At 33.7% G+C, this 18,327-nt stretch overlaps 1 protein-coding gene across 2 annotated transcripts in view; it reads right to left on the bottom strand.

The window, feature by feature from the left end:
- Positions 1-1,324: 1,324 nt before the first annotated feature.
- The window catches only part of for (cGMP-dependent protein kinase for), a 47,514-nt gene continuing 30,511 nt past the window's right edge, over positions 1,325-18,327 (bottom strand). Inside the window, exons 1-9 of one of the 2 annotated variants that reach the window (XM_018445020.1) lie at positions 16,108-16,826; positions 5,166-5,385; positions 3,855-3,918; positions 3,607-3,779; positions 3,263-3,409; positions 2,425-2,871; positions 1,971-2,270; positions 1,783-1,845; positions 1,325-1,697 (exon numbers count right to left, since the gene is read on the bottom strand). In XM_018445020.1, the coding sequence (XP_018300522.1) occupies positions 1,532-1,697; positions 1,783-1,845; positions 1,971-2,270; positions 2,425-2,871; positions 3,263-3,409; positions 3,607-3,779; positions 3,855-3,918; positions 5,166-5,385; positions 16,108-16,576 (2,049 nt within the window). In that variant the 5' untranslated portion in view covers positions 16,577-16,826 and the 3' untranslated portion in view covers positions 1,325-1,531. Of the gene's footprint in view, positions 1,698-1,782; positions 1,846-1,970; positions 2,271-2,424; positions 2,872-3,262; positions 3,410-3,606; positions 3,780-3,854; positions 3,919-5,165; positions 5,386-16,107; positions 16,827-18,327 lie in introns of those variants that run through there. The other variant, XM_018445019.1, reaches the window with a different exon arrangement.

Here is an 18,327-nt window from a genome sequence, read left to right as displayed (position 1 = left end):
CCAATTATTTTATACTTGATTGATTTTATTCATTAATTTTATTGTTTGTTGATCGTACATTTTTTATTGTTAGTTAAATAGAGTTTTTTGTTTTTTCTCTCGAATAATTATATTTAAACACAATTTTTTTTATTCAAAAAATATAAGAAAAGATACTTTTATTTAATTGCACTCTTTATCCTGTTTTTTTTCGCGCGTTCTAACTAAAACAATTTGTTATACCTAAATACTAGAGAAATAACGATATTAAATTACAATGTATCATGATTTTATTAAAATATTGAAATGTTATCCTAATGGTATTTTCACTTTTCATTTGCCATCTTTCGAAATACAAAAATTTTACATATAAAGAAAAATCAACAAATGCGTATGTTAAACCGGCGGCACACTATGCTTGTTTTGTTGCTGGATTGCTAGCTAGAATAAATTCTTGCTTTCGTATTGGCTACGATGCTGACACTGTTAATACCGCAGTCAATACGATGGCAAGATTCTAATCCTAGGAATTCAGCAGAAAAACAAGCATCGTGTGCCGCAGGTTTTACATACATATTCGATACAATTGAAGGTCTGGCTAAGAACCAGTCAAGTTTTTATGTTTTCAAATATTACAAGAAAATTATGTATATGTACAATATATGCGCCATATATTTACAAAATCTAATTCTCAATCGTTTTTTACTATTTTTAACATGAAAATTACGTTTCCCACAAGTGTAATTTGCAATATACAATTTCAATTGAAAAAAATCACTAAATGTCACAATACAAGTCACTGAAGAGAATGAGTTTGGTTGATTCTTGCAGCCACACCTACAGCTGTTATTAATAAAATTTTATGTTGTATAATATATATTCCACATTAAAAATTTATACGGTATTTATAATTCATTATTTACAAGAGTCACATATAATTAATTAAAATATAATCATTACAATAAACTATAAAGTAATCAAACAACAATGAACTTGCCATAAAAAATTTAACATCTGATCGATCAAGCTATATGCACATTTTGACAAGTTAATTAGATGGCAAGAGGTCCCTTGGACTTGAGCTGACTGTTTCTTGCGTGTGACCGCGTTTCTGAGCACAAGTATGACATGTATGAGTTTACCTCTTCGAGGTAATAATGGCACTTGGCACTTGCATATGTATCCTATTATAATATATAACACTGGAGAAGATGCTTCTAGAACCCGCCAGACGCGACATAAATATAAAATTCGCAGTTCTTTCTTTTTAAATTTTTGCGTCGTCCGAAATTTATAAAAATTGTAAATTTTATCACAATGCAATTTTTCTCATTCACAAATCCCGATTAGATTTACTACGAAATATGACAAAAAATGTAAAAATATGTTAAAATACGACTGTAATCTGTATATCATGTGATATGAGAAAACTATAAATAAATGCAGGTGTCGCCAATTATCTCGCATGATCGAGAGAGCGTTATATCCTATTACAATTTCCTGCTAGATTAAAAACGCGAATATTAAATAGAAGTCCTTTATATTTTTTACGTTAAAAATCGTTATCCCAACCGGAAATATCGTCGGGTGGCGGTGGATCGGAATCAGCTGGATAAGCGTCGAAATTCGTAGTGTCTGTAGCGCCTTGAACTCGTGGTAGTATCGGGGGCTCCAAAGTTCTCGTTTTTAAACCTTCCCAATTAAAGCCATCGAACCATCTATAATGGATCCATAGGAATATATTGTTCTGATTTTTGATAATTTTAAAATGCTAAAATAAGAATATATGTATATTATATTTACTTATGCTTCTGTATTTCACTGATGCCACCTCTTTGATATCCAAGACGTTCTGCTGGATTATCTCTGAAAAAGAACAATTTGTATTGTTAATATTACAGTCAACAAATATATATTATTATGCTATAAATATTTATCACGACAAAAGAAGAAAAACTCTAATATGTAAAAGTATAATTTACACAATTTACCTGCAAAGCTTTTTGATGAGTGCCATCGCGTTACGCGTAATGGATCTAGGAAATTCTATAGCATCGATTCCTTTCAAGATAATATTATACGTTTTCATCGGATCAGCACCCGTAAAAGGAGGCGTACCCGTAAGCAACTCAAACATGAGAACACCAAGGGACCAGTAATCGGCGCTTATGTCGTGACCTTTATTTAGAATGACTTCCGGTGCCACATACTCTGGCGTACCACAAAAAGTCCACGTTTTCCTTCCGTTATCTAACCGTTTGGCAAAGCCAAAATCCACAAGTTTAACATATCTAAAAAATAATACGGCATTCTAAATCCATCAAAATCTATTACGGAACATATATTTTTTATGATCTAAAATTAATACATCAATATGTCTATAATTTTTTAAATCTTCTCAAAAAATAATATATTATTTTATTATTATACAGAACATATTCTTACCCTTGATTATCCAAAAGTAAGTTTTCTGGTTTAAGATCTCTATAGATGATATTTCTGGAGTGCAAATAATCGAATGCTTCCACAACACACGCAGTATAAAAGCGTGTAGTACCATCATCAAAGTATCCCTTGTCCCTAAGAACAGTCCATAATTCGCCACCCAAGCAGGCCTCCATCAGCATATAAAGATATTTTCTATCTTTAAAAGTTTTGAAAAGCTTGACTACAAAATCACAATCCGCTTCACTCATGATCCTCTTTTCTGACATAATGTGCTGTTGCTGTCGTGTCTCAACGATCTGCGCCTTCTTCATTTGCTTCAGAGCAAAGGATCGTGTGCTGTCTCCGACAATTTGGACTAATTCAACTCTTCCGAAACCACCCACGCCGAGAGTCGCAATAGTCCGAAGGTCTTGTAATCGTACATCCCGAAATTCCTCGTTTAATCTAAAGAAATTGTAAGATTTCAATATAATCACTAATCAGTACAAATTATTTCTTTGTTATGTTAAATGTATATTTGCAAATTGCAAAGAAGCTTTTTTACATTTCCACCATTTTTTGTACTCAATTTATTAACAATAATTTTAGGCTATTAAAAAATTATCGGTATTATCAGTAAATTGATATATCTGTTTTTGTTTTACATAATATATTTTTGTTTTTATTGTTGAACTTACTTGGAATGTATAGTTTATTGTCCCATCCTAATGTTTTAAGCGTGGAACATAATTAACATTTACAAATAATAGTGATTTATAGCCATCTGACACACACAATTCTAGGATACTTATCTAATAAATCTAATTTTTGTATAGTTAACAAAAGATATATTTACCTCCTACGTTCCACCAACTCGTCCCTGTATCGTGTTCGGATTTCGTCCAAGGATGAGATTAATTGATTAAACGTTTCGCGGTCTATTACCAAACAGCTCACTCCTTCTGGATCGTCAGCGATAATATTAGCAGTTCTGAGATCATCTCTATAATGGTGAAGTAAATTAGCATATATTTATATCTTAATCTTATTAAAATTTAAAAGTGCGAACTTCATTAAAAAAAATTACAATCTTGAGATAAGATATTTAAACAAGATAGTAACAAATGACGTGGGATGTTTATGTTTTCAGAATAACAAAAATCTTAAATAAAAATTGAAAATAACATTAATTATGCTTACCCTTGTAAAGCTTTCTCACCGAAGAAGTCGCCTTTCCTTAAAGTTCTAATATATTTCTCTTCCGTTGTATCGGGCTGTTTTATTGTCACACGTACTTGTCCTCTACTGATGATGAAGAATGTGTCACCCCTCGCTCCTTGTCTTATTATATAATCCCCATTGTTATAAAACGTCTGTAAATATGAAATTAATTATCAATTATATAAAAGTAACGAAAGATATGTTTTGTCAAGAAAGTCAGCTCATACCTCTTCTAAAACATCCGAAATTTTGATTAGAGTTTCCTCGGGCAGGTTTTTAAAAATTGGCACACTGAAACGTAAAATCATGCGTCAATTCTAAATGTATACAACGTAAGACTATTTCTACAAGTTTTTATTAGATATTTATAACAGGTTATTACATATAAGGTTATCATTTAATTTTTTTTTTACTTGTGAAAAGACTGTAACTCTCAACTCGCAGACATTACGTAAGAAAATAGTTTCTAGGTAATGGAATATTGGTACGTAGTGTATTATTAGATATACAAAAAATATACAAATTCACATGAATTTATTTTTTAATAGTACCTCATTAACATCATTCGCGATAGTTTTGCTGTAAACTGAATGATTAAAGAAGCGTTGATATTCGTATTTTACTATCTGTCGTGTTTTATATATACATGTGTGCGTGTGCATGTGTGTGTGTGTGTGTGTGTAATATTACTACTACTAGTATTTTTCATAACAATTATGTCATTAGTTACATCATATAACAATTGATTGCACAGAGCCACGTTACCGATCATTAAAATAACATCTGCACGGTTAATCGAGTTTTGCACGTTGAAATAAAAGAAAAAAAGTTATCTTTTCTTATCAGAAAGAACGTGACTTTCATCAAATACAGTTTTATAATTGTTTCCAAATTTAGTTATTGTCGTATCTTAAAAGTCATCAAAAAATTAGTCATTATTGTACTTTGAATTAAGTCGTTCAAAATTTAGCCTTCGTCGTATTTTAAAAGTTGAAATTGCAGATATAATCTGTAAACGCGGAACTTTATATTCCTATTACAATGGCAATAAAAAACGATCCGTTATTCAAAGAATATTACATAATTCTGAGAGCGTAAGATATGTTAAAATATAATGACATAATTTTTGTAAAATATAAACTTTATGACGGAATCGTGTTCGAGACACGAAGCATACTTGAAGACGATAATGATGAAATAAATAAATCAGGATAAGAAATTTATTTACTTAAGAAACTAAAATTGGAGATATATAGACGCAGAATTTTACATTGTTATTGTTATTAGAATAAAAAGCGAATTGCTATTCAAGAGTAGGTAGGTATAACAATTCTAAAAAAAGACATTAAAAATATCAATTTTTAGAAAATCTAAACAATTTTATCACGGAATTTTGTTCAAAACAACATTTATACTTAAAGACAACAATGATCAGCTCAAAATTTGTCAGGATAAAAAAACCTTCAATTATGCAAGGATATATCTGACAGCATTAGATCAAAGTCCATCAAAAAAGTTTAGGTATCATACTGATTTACCTCTTTAAAAAGTCCGTGTATTCAGCCTGTCTCGAGAGGCCGGTCCTCATCATAATAGTTTGGAAGCACTGCCGGTCGATGGCCCATAATTGACAATCAGTCGCAGCAGTGATCGTTGCTGTCCTCTTGCAATTGTAAAGAATCGCGAGCTCACCCAACACTTTACCATGTTGCAAAGTGCTGAGATATTTGCCGTCCCTCGACACCTCGACCTTACCCTCTGAAAAAGAATTTCAATCAGAGATCAGAGATATAATCTCTTGCCATACGATGATTGTGAGATACTATTGATATGAATTCGAAGTCATTTAAATAGTTTGGGCTGCAATGATTAATTTCGAGATCGGAATTTAATCGTCAATATTAATATTATATTTATCATCTTAATTACGTCTTATACTATATTTGTTTATATCAAAATGCGACTTAATTAGTTCGATTATTTCGATTTCATTCACGAACAAAATTAAATAATTGTTATCGAAATTGCAAAATTTTTTCGTTCGGCTTGTAATTACTAGAAAAGATTAAAATTATGTTATCCAGTTATAAATATATTATTCAACAGACCAGAACAAAATTCTGTAAAAGAAAAGTTGACTGTTTATCTCTCTCCAAAACCAGTATTAAAATTAATTAATATTCTAAGAGTTGACCCAGTCATCTAGTGACCATCGACGTGCTTAATGAAACTAGAAACATAAAACAGTAGCTCTTGTCAAGATATATTGGCGAACTGCCTTACAAATATTCTAAACACTCACGTTCGATTTTTTTGCTTTGAAAGCTATGGAACCGTTCTGAGTATTAATGGTCAATTTTTTACGTCGCGCAACTCAGGTGACATATTCCTTGACGGTTTACTGACATTTCTAAATCAATTAAGCGTACGTCATTACTTTTTTTAAGCATGTCAACACTCATTCATGATGTCTTTATCGGGAGGACTTAACGACTTCTTGGAAAGATTGCTTCGTACAATGTTAAGTCACGACAAGCTCGTAGACTGCTGTGCAATTACGTACCGCTTTGAATATATGCTATGTGATATTTTCTACTAATATCTTTCTAGTATACAGTTGACTATGCGATTTGGACTATCTCTTGTAAATGCATTATCTATTGTAAATAATATAAATGGATGATCTTTGGATTCATATATTATAAATGCTTCTCAAAGTGTTACATCTCATTTTCATCTTAGAATTATCATCTTAATTTTATCTCAGGAATATGTAACTAAAATTACAGTCGCGAGTTGTAAGACATCCCGTATATGGGATTTGTTGCAACAATATAATAACTTTCAACATTTCTTACAATCTTAACATTTCTAACAATCTTATAATCTGTCTGGAATTCTTTATACTGTATTCTTTTACTAAAACAAAATACTATGAGTATCTGTAATAGAAACAATATTAAACAAAGTATCTTTAAGATTGTAATGTGAATACATAACAAATAGGAAAAGTCCTTTTCAAGCTGTATCTTCATTCGATACTTGTATAATTCGGTATGAATTTATATACTCATATCCAATCCTGCAAACTGAGCGTCGAATTTAATTTTCAGTTTGGAACGCAATCCTAACAGAACTAGAGTAGTAATATCACAAATTAAATTGACATCGATATCATATATCAGTAGCTTTCTGCATGCATAAATTGCGAAGGGAATATTACATAGGATTCTTTTCTGTAAAACTACATATAAAGAAGTCGAATCAATCAAGAGAGGATCTAGGCATCTCTAAGCAGATTACGCAAGTCAAAGTAGCCTTCCTTTTTTTATCGTCATATCATTCGTCGCGACTCAATCGAGTTCGACATTGCGACAGGATAGTCCATGGCCACGTATTGTCCCGCGAGCGTTGCTTTCACTTCCTCGCGCATAACGCCTAGCACGAATCACACAAGGGACTCCGAACCGGTTCCGTTACCGATCGTGACTCGCGCGAGATGGATCGTATCTTTCGCCATCGAAGTTAACCATCGAGTTAAACGGCGGCTATTAATAAGCACGCGCGTCGGTATGCTCCCGTCTCGCGGAGAATGCCCCGTACGATGTCCTGTTTGATTCCACGTATCCGCTAGCGGCAATTTCCCTTTGAGACAACGCGTCTCATCGACACAGGCGGTCTTGTAACATGCGCACGTTATGAGTCACGAGGTACAGTTGGACCTCCGTATTTCTTGACTTATTGAGATCGAGCGATTTCTCTATTCTTGGAGCTCCGCTATTTCCTCACTGTCGCCGCACTGCCAGAAATCGCGCACGGAAAGAACAATTCTACTGAAATATGTACAAATCTAGCTAGATATAAATCTGAAAATAATTTTGTTGAACTATCAAAATAATTATATAAGAAATTTAAGCACGATGAGGAATGCTACAAAAAGTTTTGACATTCTAACAATTAGTTTGAGAGCATCCTATATAATTATTTTGATAATCCAACAAGATTATTTTCAGATATGTACAAATCCAGCTAAATTTGTTGATACTTCAACAAAATCGTTCTTTCCATGAATTTTGTTCTTTGCACTTGGAATAAATTAGTTCTCTCATACGTATAGATCGCATTTGATAATATATGTGTAGATCGATAAAATGTTCTCTTTTTATTATTTTACATTATCTCTACGATATTATCCTCTTATATCTCTCTATGTATTTTTTTTTATTTTTATATTTTGCTTTTCTTTAATTTTTATTTTAATATATTTATATTTATTAATATCAATTCTCTTTTCCTTATTTTATTTATGTGCATATTGTTTTTCTATTTTCTGTGTACTTATTTTTATGCTATCTTATTTTTGTTATTTATCATTATTATTCACTGTATGTATTACAGGCCTATTACCTTAGAGGGCTTGTTCTAGAATGATATAAATGCTCCATCTTAGCTATCTATCTATCTATGTTAGTAAATACACATGCGATTCTCAGCACGTGTCTCACGTTTCCAAAGATAATGGATTATGATTTATGATCACCGATCAAGATTCATAGCAGTTAATTGTCGATTCATAGATAAAAAAAAAGTTTTCTCAGAAAACTCCAGAAAATCATTGATAAGAAAAGTATTTAATCGTTCGAGACTTTGAAGGAAACTATTCTTATATGGAAATAGGTCAATATAACGCGTGCTTCTTTCCACAGATTTCATTCTTGTTAGTATAGACATTTGCGAAGTTGCATGAATTTGCATACGTGATAAAAGCACATATAATAGAAGATGATACGATCGCCTTTGTATTAACGACTACGTGCCCTAAATTCAGAACAATGGACTGTAAGATGTGCAAATTCGCGCGTTATTTCGCGCGAGGATAAATGACGGTTTAATTACAACTAAAATCCGCTTTTAGACGATTTATAATTTATTTAAACTGAACTACATATACTAACGTATTTATTGATAAATTTCGATATTACATCTGTTTTTTAAATGTAATTGTGCATCAATTCAAATAAGACTAATTGTAAATCCGATATTCACAGTCCATTCTTATTTCAAAATTGTCTTAAGTAATGTCTTAAGATGCTAATATGGTTCCGTAGTTGGTTTATGATATTTCAAAGCCTTGTTCGACTAATGTAAGATTAACTTTAATCTCGGTTTAACTTACTGTCTATCTTTTTTTTAATTCCTAGAATTAGAACCGAGATTAAAGTTAATCTTACATTAATGGAACCGAGCCTAGCTAAAACTGTACTTAAAATGATAGTAAATATAAGAATCGATTATGAACATCTGCTTAAGACTTCTTTATTAATATAGCATAAAATTATTATAAAATTTATAGTAATTTTATGCTGGAGGGAAATATATGAAAATTGTATTACAAAATCACTCGTGTAGAATGCGTAACTGTAAGACAGCCTAGAAAACTCGGAAAATGTTGATAATGCTTGCGTGCGTGTATTACGAACTTTGGAAAGTGTACGTGATTGCAATGCTAATGAAGAAACAACGTTGAGATTTTGACGATGAATTGCGTGCCGCGAAACGACTATAAGATTATAGGTGGAGGATGCCAACGATTAAGCTGTATGTAGTTCAACATTCAATTACGAAAATTTTTGCAATTACAAAATATGATATCAAATTAAATATTTTTGTTGTACGTAGTTAACTAAATTAAATAATTAGAGAATTTCTCAAATAAGATTTAAAAGTGTCTCTAAATAGAATAACATTTAAAAAAATATTACGATAAACACACACACACACACACACACAATCGAATCTTTCAAATATTTAATAACTATTCTTCATAAAATTACTATTAATAATCTAAAATAAAATAAATAAAAGTTATCCTTCGGTATGAATATTTTAGATTCGTTATTGCTCACACGCCCATTCAAGAAAATAAAAAAGCAAACTCGACAAATAGCATCTCCCTCATTAATGTCAGTTAGCTTGCGTAAAACTATTGTGCTCTCACGCACACGATTCGCACAATGAAAACCTTTCGATTTGATTGCTACGAGAATAGAAGCGTCCAAGTTTGAATGCCACTTGGGGAGTCGGACGGAACCGAATATCGGCAAAGTCATACTCTTTGGTCTCTGCATGACTATTCCGTTTAATCTTACGAATAATATACACCGATATTCATAGCATATAGACAATTATATAACTACGCTGCGAAAGTCGAGAGAATTGTCCTTGGCGCGTCTTTATCACTTTCGCAAGAATAAAACAACCAAGTCCATTGGTCACTTTCTGCATTTCGAAAAAGAAAACAAAAACTCATGAGCATTCTCTTACATGATGTCCCACTTATATCAAATTGTAGATGTTCCTGATGTGTCATCATTTCACCAAAACAATCGATTATGTACATCGTTTGTTTAGCAAATATTCAACGCTGCGCCGAGTATATTTTATAAGCCGTGAATTGTCGATCTTAGATGAGTTACGTCGCGATTAATCACTGCAAACTATTCTACATCACCTCGTGTATTAATATTTATAATTCATCGATGTCGCGATGTCGGTTATATAATTATAAATTAAGATATCGCGTAAAAATAGCAATAACAAAAGCATTTGTCTATTCAAGTCTATTGTCATGTTCTTCTTATCAGATTAACCTTCTAACCGTGTTAGGGTCTTTTTTGACCCGAGCGTTTTTAAAAAGTTCGTGGTATTACAGTATTGTTAACAAAAAGATCAAGTTTTGAACATGGTCAATGATATATGATACGAACACGGGTAAGAGGATTAAATAAATTATGATTTCTTCAGGTTTTTCTTCTAAAATATCTATTTCTATATACTTCGCGATGTGCTCGAACGCTAATCATCATGCATATGACGTTCGATACTTCTAACTGGGGAACAAAGAAACTCTCTCGATATACCTAACAAACCTCGCGGTGGAGAGAGAATGGAAAAGAAAGAGAGAGAGAGAAATAGAAAGGAACGAACAGAAGAATCCTCATCGAAGTTCGAGAGTCCGGCTGTTCGAGTCTGTGCATACACTACACTGCGGTAACAACTTCGTCGTTCGCACAGAGCACCGCTGAATATATCCATGAACCTTGTATATACATATATATACAATATATATATATATAAAACGCACGGTAGAAGGCCTAGCATGACGACATGTAACAGGACAAAGAGTTTACGCTTCACACATGATATCCCCTCGAGGTTTTACAAGAAACCGGCGTAACCGAATTCCTGCTTGCTCCGGTAGCTTCGGGCTCGTGTTGAAGCGTGAGACAGCGATCGGAAAGTAAAAATGTGATAAGCGTGTAATTTATTTTCATCAGAAGTTAACTACCGTAATCTTTATCATGCGAAGTGTCTACGAGAAAACTTCGTTGGTGCAACCGATTCGATTCACGATTTTCATTTCCCAGAATGTAGGTCGTAGACAACTCAAGAGATCCTAACAAGAATACGATTAAGAGAAAGTGAAGAATTCGTAGAGAAATAAGGCAGACCAGTTGTGGACAACTGGAATTCTGTGAAATTATCTTTCACTTTCATCGATCAGTACTTCGTGAATGAATGGAAACCTTTGACAAGAGTTGGTGAAACGAGTTTCTAGGTATCGGTCTTAACCTGTGATTAGTATCTGCACTGAGGGACAGATCCTGTCACCGTGCAGCAACGAGGGTCGATACGAACGTCATGGAGAGAACCCTCGAACGTTGGCCGAGCGTTGATTACCTCATTGTTACTTATGAGCTGCAGAGTAAAGTCACGGTTTTTTGCATAGAAGGCGCGCAAAACAGGATGTCGAATTGGAACACTACGATTGCGGAAATCGGCTAACAGCCAGTTGCTGAACATTCAGCTATTACCGATCACCGCGTTTGTATCCTTTTTTTTCATTGTCCTCCTTTCTATCGCTCTTCCAAAAATTTCGAAAAAAACCGCCAACTGATGAGCAAAATAGGTGAATATCGCTTAAGCGGAAAAGAGTTCAATGTTGAATTAAGTAATATATTTAATTAAGGAAGAGTATTACACACATTCTCGAAATAATGAAAAAATTACAGATTAGATCGTACTTAAAATTAATACAAAAAATTTAGTGGTGGTTTAGAATCTAAATAAAAAATTATTTCAGTACGAAGTAGAAGTGTTTTTACCTGTGCTGTGTAATAGAAATATAATTGAAAAATAATTACAAAAGTCCCAAATTTTTTATCTAAGTACTTTAAATATTCAAGATGATTTATATGAAGATGATTTATATGAACAAATTTTTAAACGAGATGCAATCACACAAACAAATTCATCATTTAAGAAAGTCCTTAAAATGTCTCGCTTTTTACGATTCTCCAATGCTTAATTACACTTACAATTAGTAGGACACAAGATGATTTATTTCTGCAGTTAGACAATCAGGCTTTATATAGGCAACGACAATATTTCATTGTACTTTATTGACAATTATAATTTTAATTAACGGAAACGACGCTCGCGGCCAGTGTGGTCCTCGAGTATCGCTAGCACTTGAGACGTATATTACGTAGTCGTTGTTGAGTCACGATGACGCTTTGACAAAAATAAATCGCAGGATCTAAGTGATTTTACATGGTGTTCAAAAAACTACGCTGTTCATGTAAAATAACAGATAGAGTAAAATGACAACGATCGAACGATTTTATATGTAACAATTTATAACAACATAATCTCGCGCGCGTGTATCAAGCGCTTTTAATATTTTATTCAAGTTATTACTTTGATTTATTATTGAAAAGATGATAAGAGTCGTAATTATATCCGACCTGAATTTTAATCGTCTTTCGAGATTATCATTTCAATTATCATGTTTCCAATAATTATCATTAAGTAACACTAAGTTGTCAATCTAATCGCATGATTTATGACATAGAATGCAGATAAATGTAATAATTAATTGAAAAATTAAGATTATTGAAGGATTATAAATTTCTGTCTGCGGTATGCAGTATATATGCCTACATTATATATTGCACGTTCGCGTGAATATAAGATTAGAGAGAAAGTGGTTAATTAAAATCGTCTTACATGTTTTCTGAATAAAGGTAGGCTCGGCAACGTTTGCTTGAAAACTTGAATTCGACGACAAAAAAAGATTCTGTCGTGCAGCAGCTGTCGAGATTTCCAGCTCTAGACGATCTTTAAAACCAGATGCCTCGAGTATCAAACATTTTGGGCATCCTCATCTGGATATTTCGCGTGTTACAGTGAAATGAAAGAAACAAGATTTACGTCGTATAAAAAAAACATTTATATCGCTTTTTAAATTAATCATTACTATTATATTTCCTATTTTATATAAAAGCACATTTAGCAAATTTCGCGTTTTCAGGAATTGAAGATCAATTTGAGGTCATCAATAAAAATTCACGAGTCTATTAAGCTAACACAGTTATTTTAGCACAAACAAATTGAATATACGTATTTCGTTCGCAAACCGATTTTGTTGACTTATCTGTAATTTTAAAATACCGTTCTCATTTACAATCCTAGTACTGTCTAACACTCACAATTAGAGAAAAAAATATAGTGACAGCCAAACTTTAACTCTATTAATTTTACAAAATTTTATATGTAAAATTAATATACATAGTTGAATTAATGTAAATAGTTGAAATTTTTATATTTATACTTTAATTATACAAAAAAACTTTAATTATATAAATTTTACGTAAAATTTATATAATTGTTTTATAGTTACTATCATTATGTTTCTCTGAATGTTATTTCAATTTCATCAAATTGTAAGATCAATGTGGCACAGTTATCACTCGTATTCTTATTTTTGGTTGAAACAATTGTGGCAACAAAATCGAATAAAACAACAAAAAAATATTTAATTTCTGTATATATTTCATACGAAATATTATGTTAAATCGGCGGTGCCACACATGCATGTGTGCTATTAGAATAATTGTAGTTCTCATTCACATTCATTGAGAAATTGAGACTTTCTTTTCAGAAAAAGTGACACACTTTAATACACGTTTATATGACATTAGAGACATATACAAATTTATAATTGTTGCGTGTGTTGCAGCAATGTAAATATTTTGTAGATATAATGTAAACACTTTTTTCTTGTTTATCTAATTCAAAACGGGGCATACGCGTTAATCCTACCAGCGTTAAGAATCCTACCAGCGACATGCAAGTGTTGAATGAAATTTTTTCGAGTGTTCGATAAACAAACTATAAAAAAATTCTAAAAAATCATGCAGATTATTAAATTTTTATTAATTCGGTTTTTCGAAATATATTAGATCAAATTTACAAAATGTCATTGTTGCATCAAATAAATTATACACTGATTTATGTACGACTTTTATGAACGTATTTACATGTAAGTTAATTATAGCTGAATGTAAAGAAATGTTAATATTGATTTTAGCATATTCGAATGTCACTATACGTAAAACTGACGATAGTCATAAAAAACTCTGCTTTCCATTATTCTTAATAACACGTCAATACGACTTTCTCTCGATGGCGCATGATGCCACAAATTGGCTTGCAAATGATAAACGTGCTAGGAAGATTTATATTAAAAAATTCAAAGTCGACACACAATTTATCTGGAATGTATTATTTATAATATATAGTCAATAAATTGCTCAGTTTTTTTTATATAAATACGAAATTATATGTATAGAAAGTTTTGAAAGTGCATTGCAAAATTAAATTTGAAAATTCAAGATATTTATTCGTCTGAATTGTAAAATAAAATATATAAATAACAGCTTGTCTTTTATTACAAATTTGAAGACATATCTAAATATTCTAAAGATAGAAAAAATTATTCATATTGTTTCATAAAAATATCCTGGCTTTTCATTATAAATGTCTACAGTCCGAATACTCATACCTTATTTATATTTATACTATAGATATATTATGGGTTATTAATTTCCAGATTTTATGGTGAGACTAATATACGAATGTATTTATCTAAAGTACATTAAACATGAATATGTAGAAATTCTGAACGCCTTTCGTATCCGTGTTGTATAGATAATTGAAACGTGTCGTTGCAAAACACGAACACAATTGCGTGTACAGAATGAATGATAAGATCGCTTTTCTCGGGCAGCGAAATAAACGAAGAGCCAATTTCGCGAGATAATGCGGTTCCGTGCTCTAAAAAATACGATATCGAGGTCGACTTCACGCGACATCGGTACCAAAAACCTTTGTCCTATTCACGCGTCAAAGAAAACTGCGGATATGGATGTGCGTGTGTATACGCGTTGCGTGCGATCCGCTTTATGTTACGTTCATTCCTTCTACATGTTAGAATAATTATATAAACGTGTATCATATACATATTTAATTATAAGACATAACGACGTCCGGTGTACACAGTGCCTCGGAAATCACGTACTTTCTCTTCTTTTTTTGTAGAAGTTCGTGCTTCTCTCGAGAAATGTGTGACTTCGGAAATACTCTATATGTTTTTTAATTTGATACAGTTATCTTGTAATATTCGCGTAAATTAGAAATTTATGCCTAAATTCTAAGCAGAGTCGTAAAGCTCGTAATATATTCTTGTAAGATTTGTAAGAATTTTTTAATGCTTATGTCTTTATTTTTACAAATAGCTTCTTATTAGCTATAATTTATAAGAAATCGTAGATATTTACGAATAATCGTATGTCTTACGACACATATGCATAAAATTAGAATACTAGTCATAAATTATTACAAGTTTTACGAGAATATCTTACGAGTCTTACGATTCTGTTTAGAATTGAACCATTAAATTAATAGTTTTTCGTAAAGATTAAAATTAATAGTATTTCCCTTAATTATAGAAATGTTGAAACGCCAATATTCTGCAATTGGAAATTAAAAAATCCACGAATTAAAATTTTCAGTCTTCAGACGAATAACAAAACCATGTTTTAAGTAAAGCTCTAGATTTATCAAAGTAGTGCAAAGGTATACCATGTTTGCTCTAATAATATATTAAAAAATTAAAGAATTACTAAGCGCTTATTGGATGATAGACCAGTTAAGTAAAAAATAGCGATCGAAATGCAATAGAAAAAATAGTCAAGGAAGACGCGATTGTCGATATTTGCTTGGATAAAAGATTTGCGCTTCTGATAAAGAAAGAGCTCCAGTTTTAGGACTTCTAGAGACTCTTCAGTCTCTGCAAGTTGGACTTATAAACAGAATTTTTTAAATTATAGCTTTTGAAATATCCAATAATAAAAAGTTCAAAATTTTGGAAAAAGATTGCGTTGAACTAATATTTCGGTTAGGAACAAATTTCTTTTGAATTAATCAGAATCTGCGTGAAAAGAGATTGCACGATTTTATGATCATACAAAGTATAATCGGGAGCTGTGTAAATCAATTCACATATTCCCGAGGAAGACCTCACAAGAACCAACCCGGATCTTCGTCTCCAACGTCATATCCGTGATAGACAAGTACCTTCGCGTATCTGACGTCTCTTTATCGGTTGCGGTGCGCCAGTACGTCTTCTCCTCGCGTAAGTATGAACTGGCACAATCAATCTCGGTCGCGGAATGAGGAAGCCCCCTTGAGCGTTGTCAGGTGACGGCTGGTTCGTCTCGGGGCATTCGCTGTCGGTTGTACCGGTGCTGCTGGATCCCCTGGAACGCGCGTCTTCCTCTCTTGCCGAGGACGGCCCGTTGTTCGGATCCTCCAACGCGGCCTCGAACCGCGATACCACTTCATCGGCGTATGGTCGCCTGTAAGGCTCATCGTCCTGTTGCCTGGCGGAAATCTTACTGCTACCGTTGCTGGTCCAGTTGACTCCGCACTCCCGCCAGCTAGCCTCGTAGAGCAGTTCCATGGCCCTGCCGCGCGTCGCGTCCGGGTCCAGGAGGAGTTCGGGATCCTCCAGAACCGCCCGGCCGGGATAACTCCGGACCTTCATGACCTCGCAAGTCGCGTGCGAACAGAAAGCAAGGATCGAGAAACCGAGTTGGGCCGGGCGTCCCGCTCTACACGGTCTACTCGGTCGGCGAGACTTTCGCTCGCGATTTTTTTTTTTTCGATCCTCTCGAGTTCTACTGCGCAAAGGTCAAAAGTCGAGCGCTGCGTGGCGACAACGCTAGCATCGCTTTCATCCGGTGAGACAAGATTAATAGCGTTCCTGCAGGTAGACACATTCTCGACTCTCTAGTTCGTCTTTACGTTCTAGGTCCGAGATTTATCCGTTGAGATCAGTCTATGTTTATTCCTCCTTGTTTTCTTGATCTTCTTTAACTTTGTTGATTACAAATCATGCACGAACAAAACAAAGCAATCGGCTGTCAAAGCGGTTCACGAAGATGAGAATTGAAATTCACAGACCGGATTCATTAACGTTCGGGATGGGAACGTGAAGTTCCAGTTGAAACAACCGAGAAACATCACAGCACGAGTCTGGCGTCGGTCCAAGACAAAGATCGACGACCCACGCGAAAGAAAAGATCACTTGTCTTCGGATTTTCGCATCGATCATCAGGTTCGAAAGCTACCGGTGCATTCCTATTCGATATTTATGTGGCTTACTATTCCGTTACCACGAAAGTAGGCGGACTACCGACAGACGGGTGAAAAGACCAAGAAACAAGTTCGACGGACGTTGACGTCGGACCCGTGTATTCACGACCGTTCATTCGCGACTTCCGCTATCCGGCCGTCACTGTCAAACCGGCGTGCTACGGAACAACGGTGTGTGAGAAACCGAGTCATCATCAGACTACCGATCTTCTTAGCCTAAAGAACCTGTTGAGTCTTCGCAGGATTCTGTTATTTCTCGTTGTCCTCGAGCGAATAAGAGCCTTGTCTACAGGATGAACGAGGCTCGAGGATGAAGAACGTATCGACGAAGACGAAGAACACATCGACGAGCTTTCCGTATTATTTATAAAAAATTCAAATGCGATCGCAAAATTGTTTCTTTCGAACTTACATTGGACATTACATTGCAACCCGGGATTTTGACCTTCGACACAGACGATCGATAAACAGCGATAATTAATGTTAAACAATGTCACGTCGCGTCACAAGTAGCGTTACTTTTGAAAACAATGCGAGAGAAGAGTCCTGTCAAAGGAGGACACTACGATTGCGAATCGCATCGCGTCTGACGCTCACTGACAGTATTCGCGACTGGTGAAAAGTATGCCCGTGAGCGGCAAGCAGCACCACGAGAAACTCCCTTCCCTCGGCGAACCGCGAGAGTCCCCACCATGGATATGCACTCGTGAGAGAAAGGACAGAGATTCTCATTTAATTTCTTTCTCGCCCCCGCAACCGCTCCTACGTATGAGTGCAACGGCACTTTTTTTTACCTGTGATCGCTAAGGTCCGGGTCTCAGAAATTATAAGACCTCGCTAACTTCATTAGCAAAAATAGGTGTAATAATAAGCCGAATATGAAGATAAATGTAAAATAATTCTTAATATGGCTCAATCAGAATAAATCACTAAATAAAAGAAGGGCTACGAGCCAATTTAAATAATAATTGGCTCGTAGCCCTTCTTTTATTTAATGATAAATGTAAGTTCTTGTGTAAATGTAAAATAAAAAGATACGGTGGAATAATATGTAGTCTAATGTATAATACACACAAATGTATTATAAAAATATTTACAATGTAGAAAAATAATCTTTGTATATCTACACATATTTTTGTA

Source organism: Mycetomoellerius zeteki, unplaced genomic scaffold (genome assembly GCF_001594055.1).
Source record: "Mycetomoellerius zeteki isolate Tzet28-1 unplaced genomic scaffold, Tzet1.0 scaffold155, whole genome shotgun sequence".
In the NCBI taxonomy this organism is placed as follows: Eukaryota; Metazoa; Arthropoda; class Insecta; order Hymenoptera; family Formicidae; genus Mycetomoellerius; species Mycetomoellerius zeteki.
The sequence above is the reverse complement of the archived record's forward strand: the minus strand, read 5'-3'. Positions and strand labels throughout refer to the sequence as shown.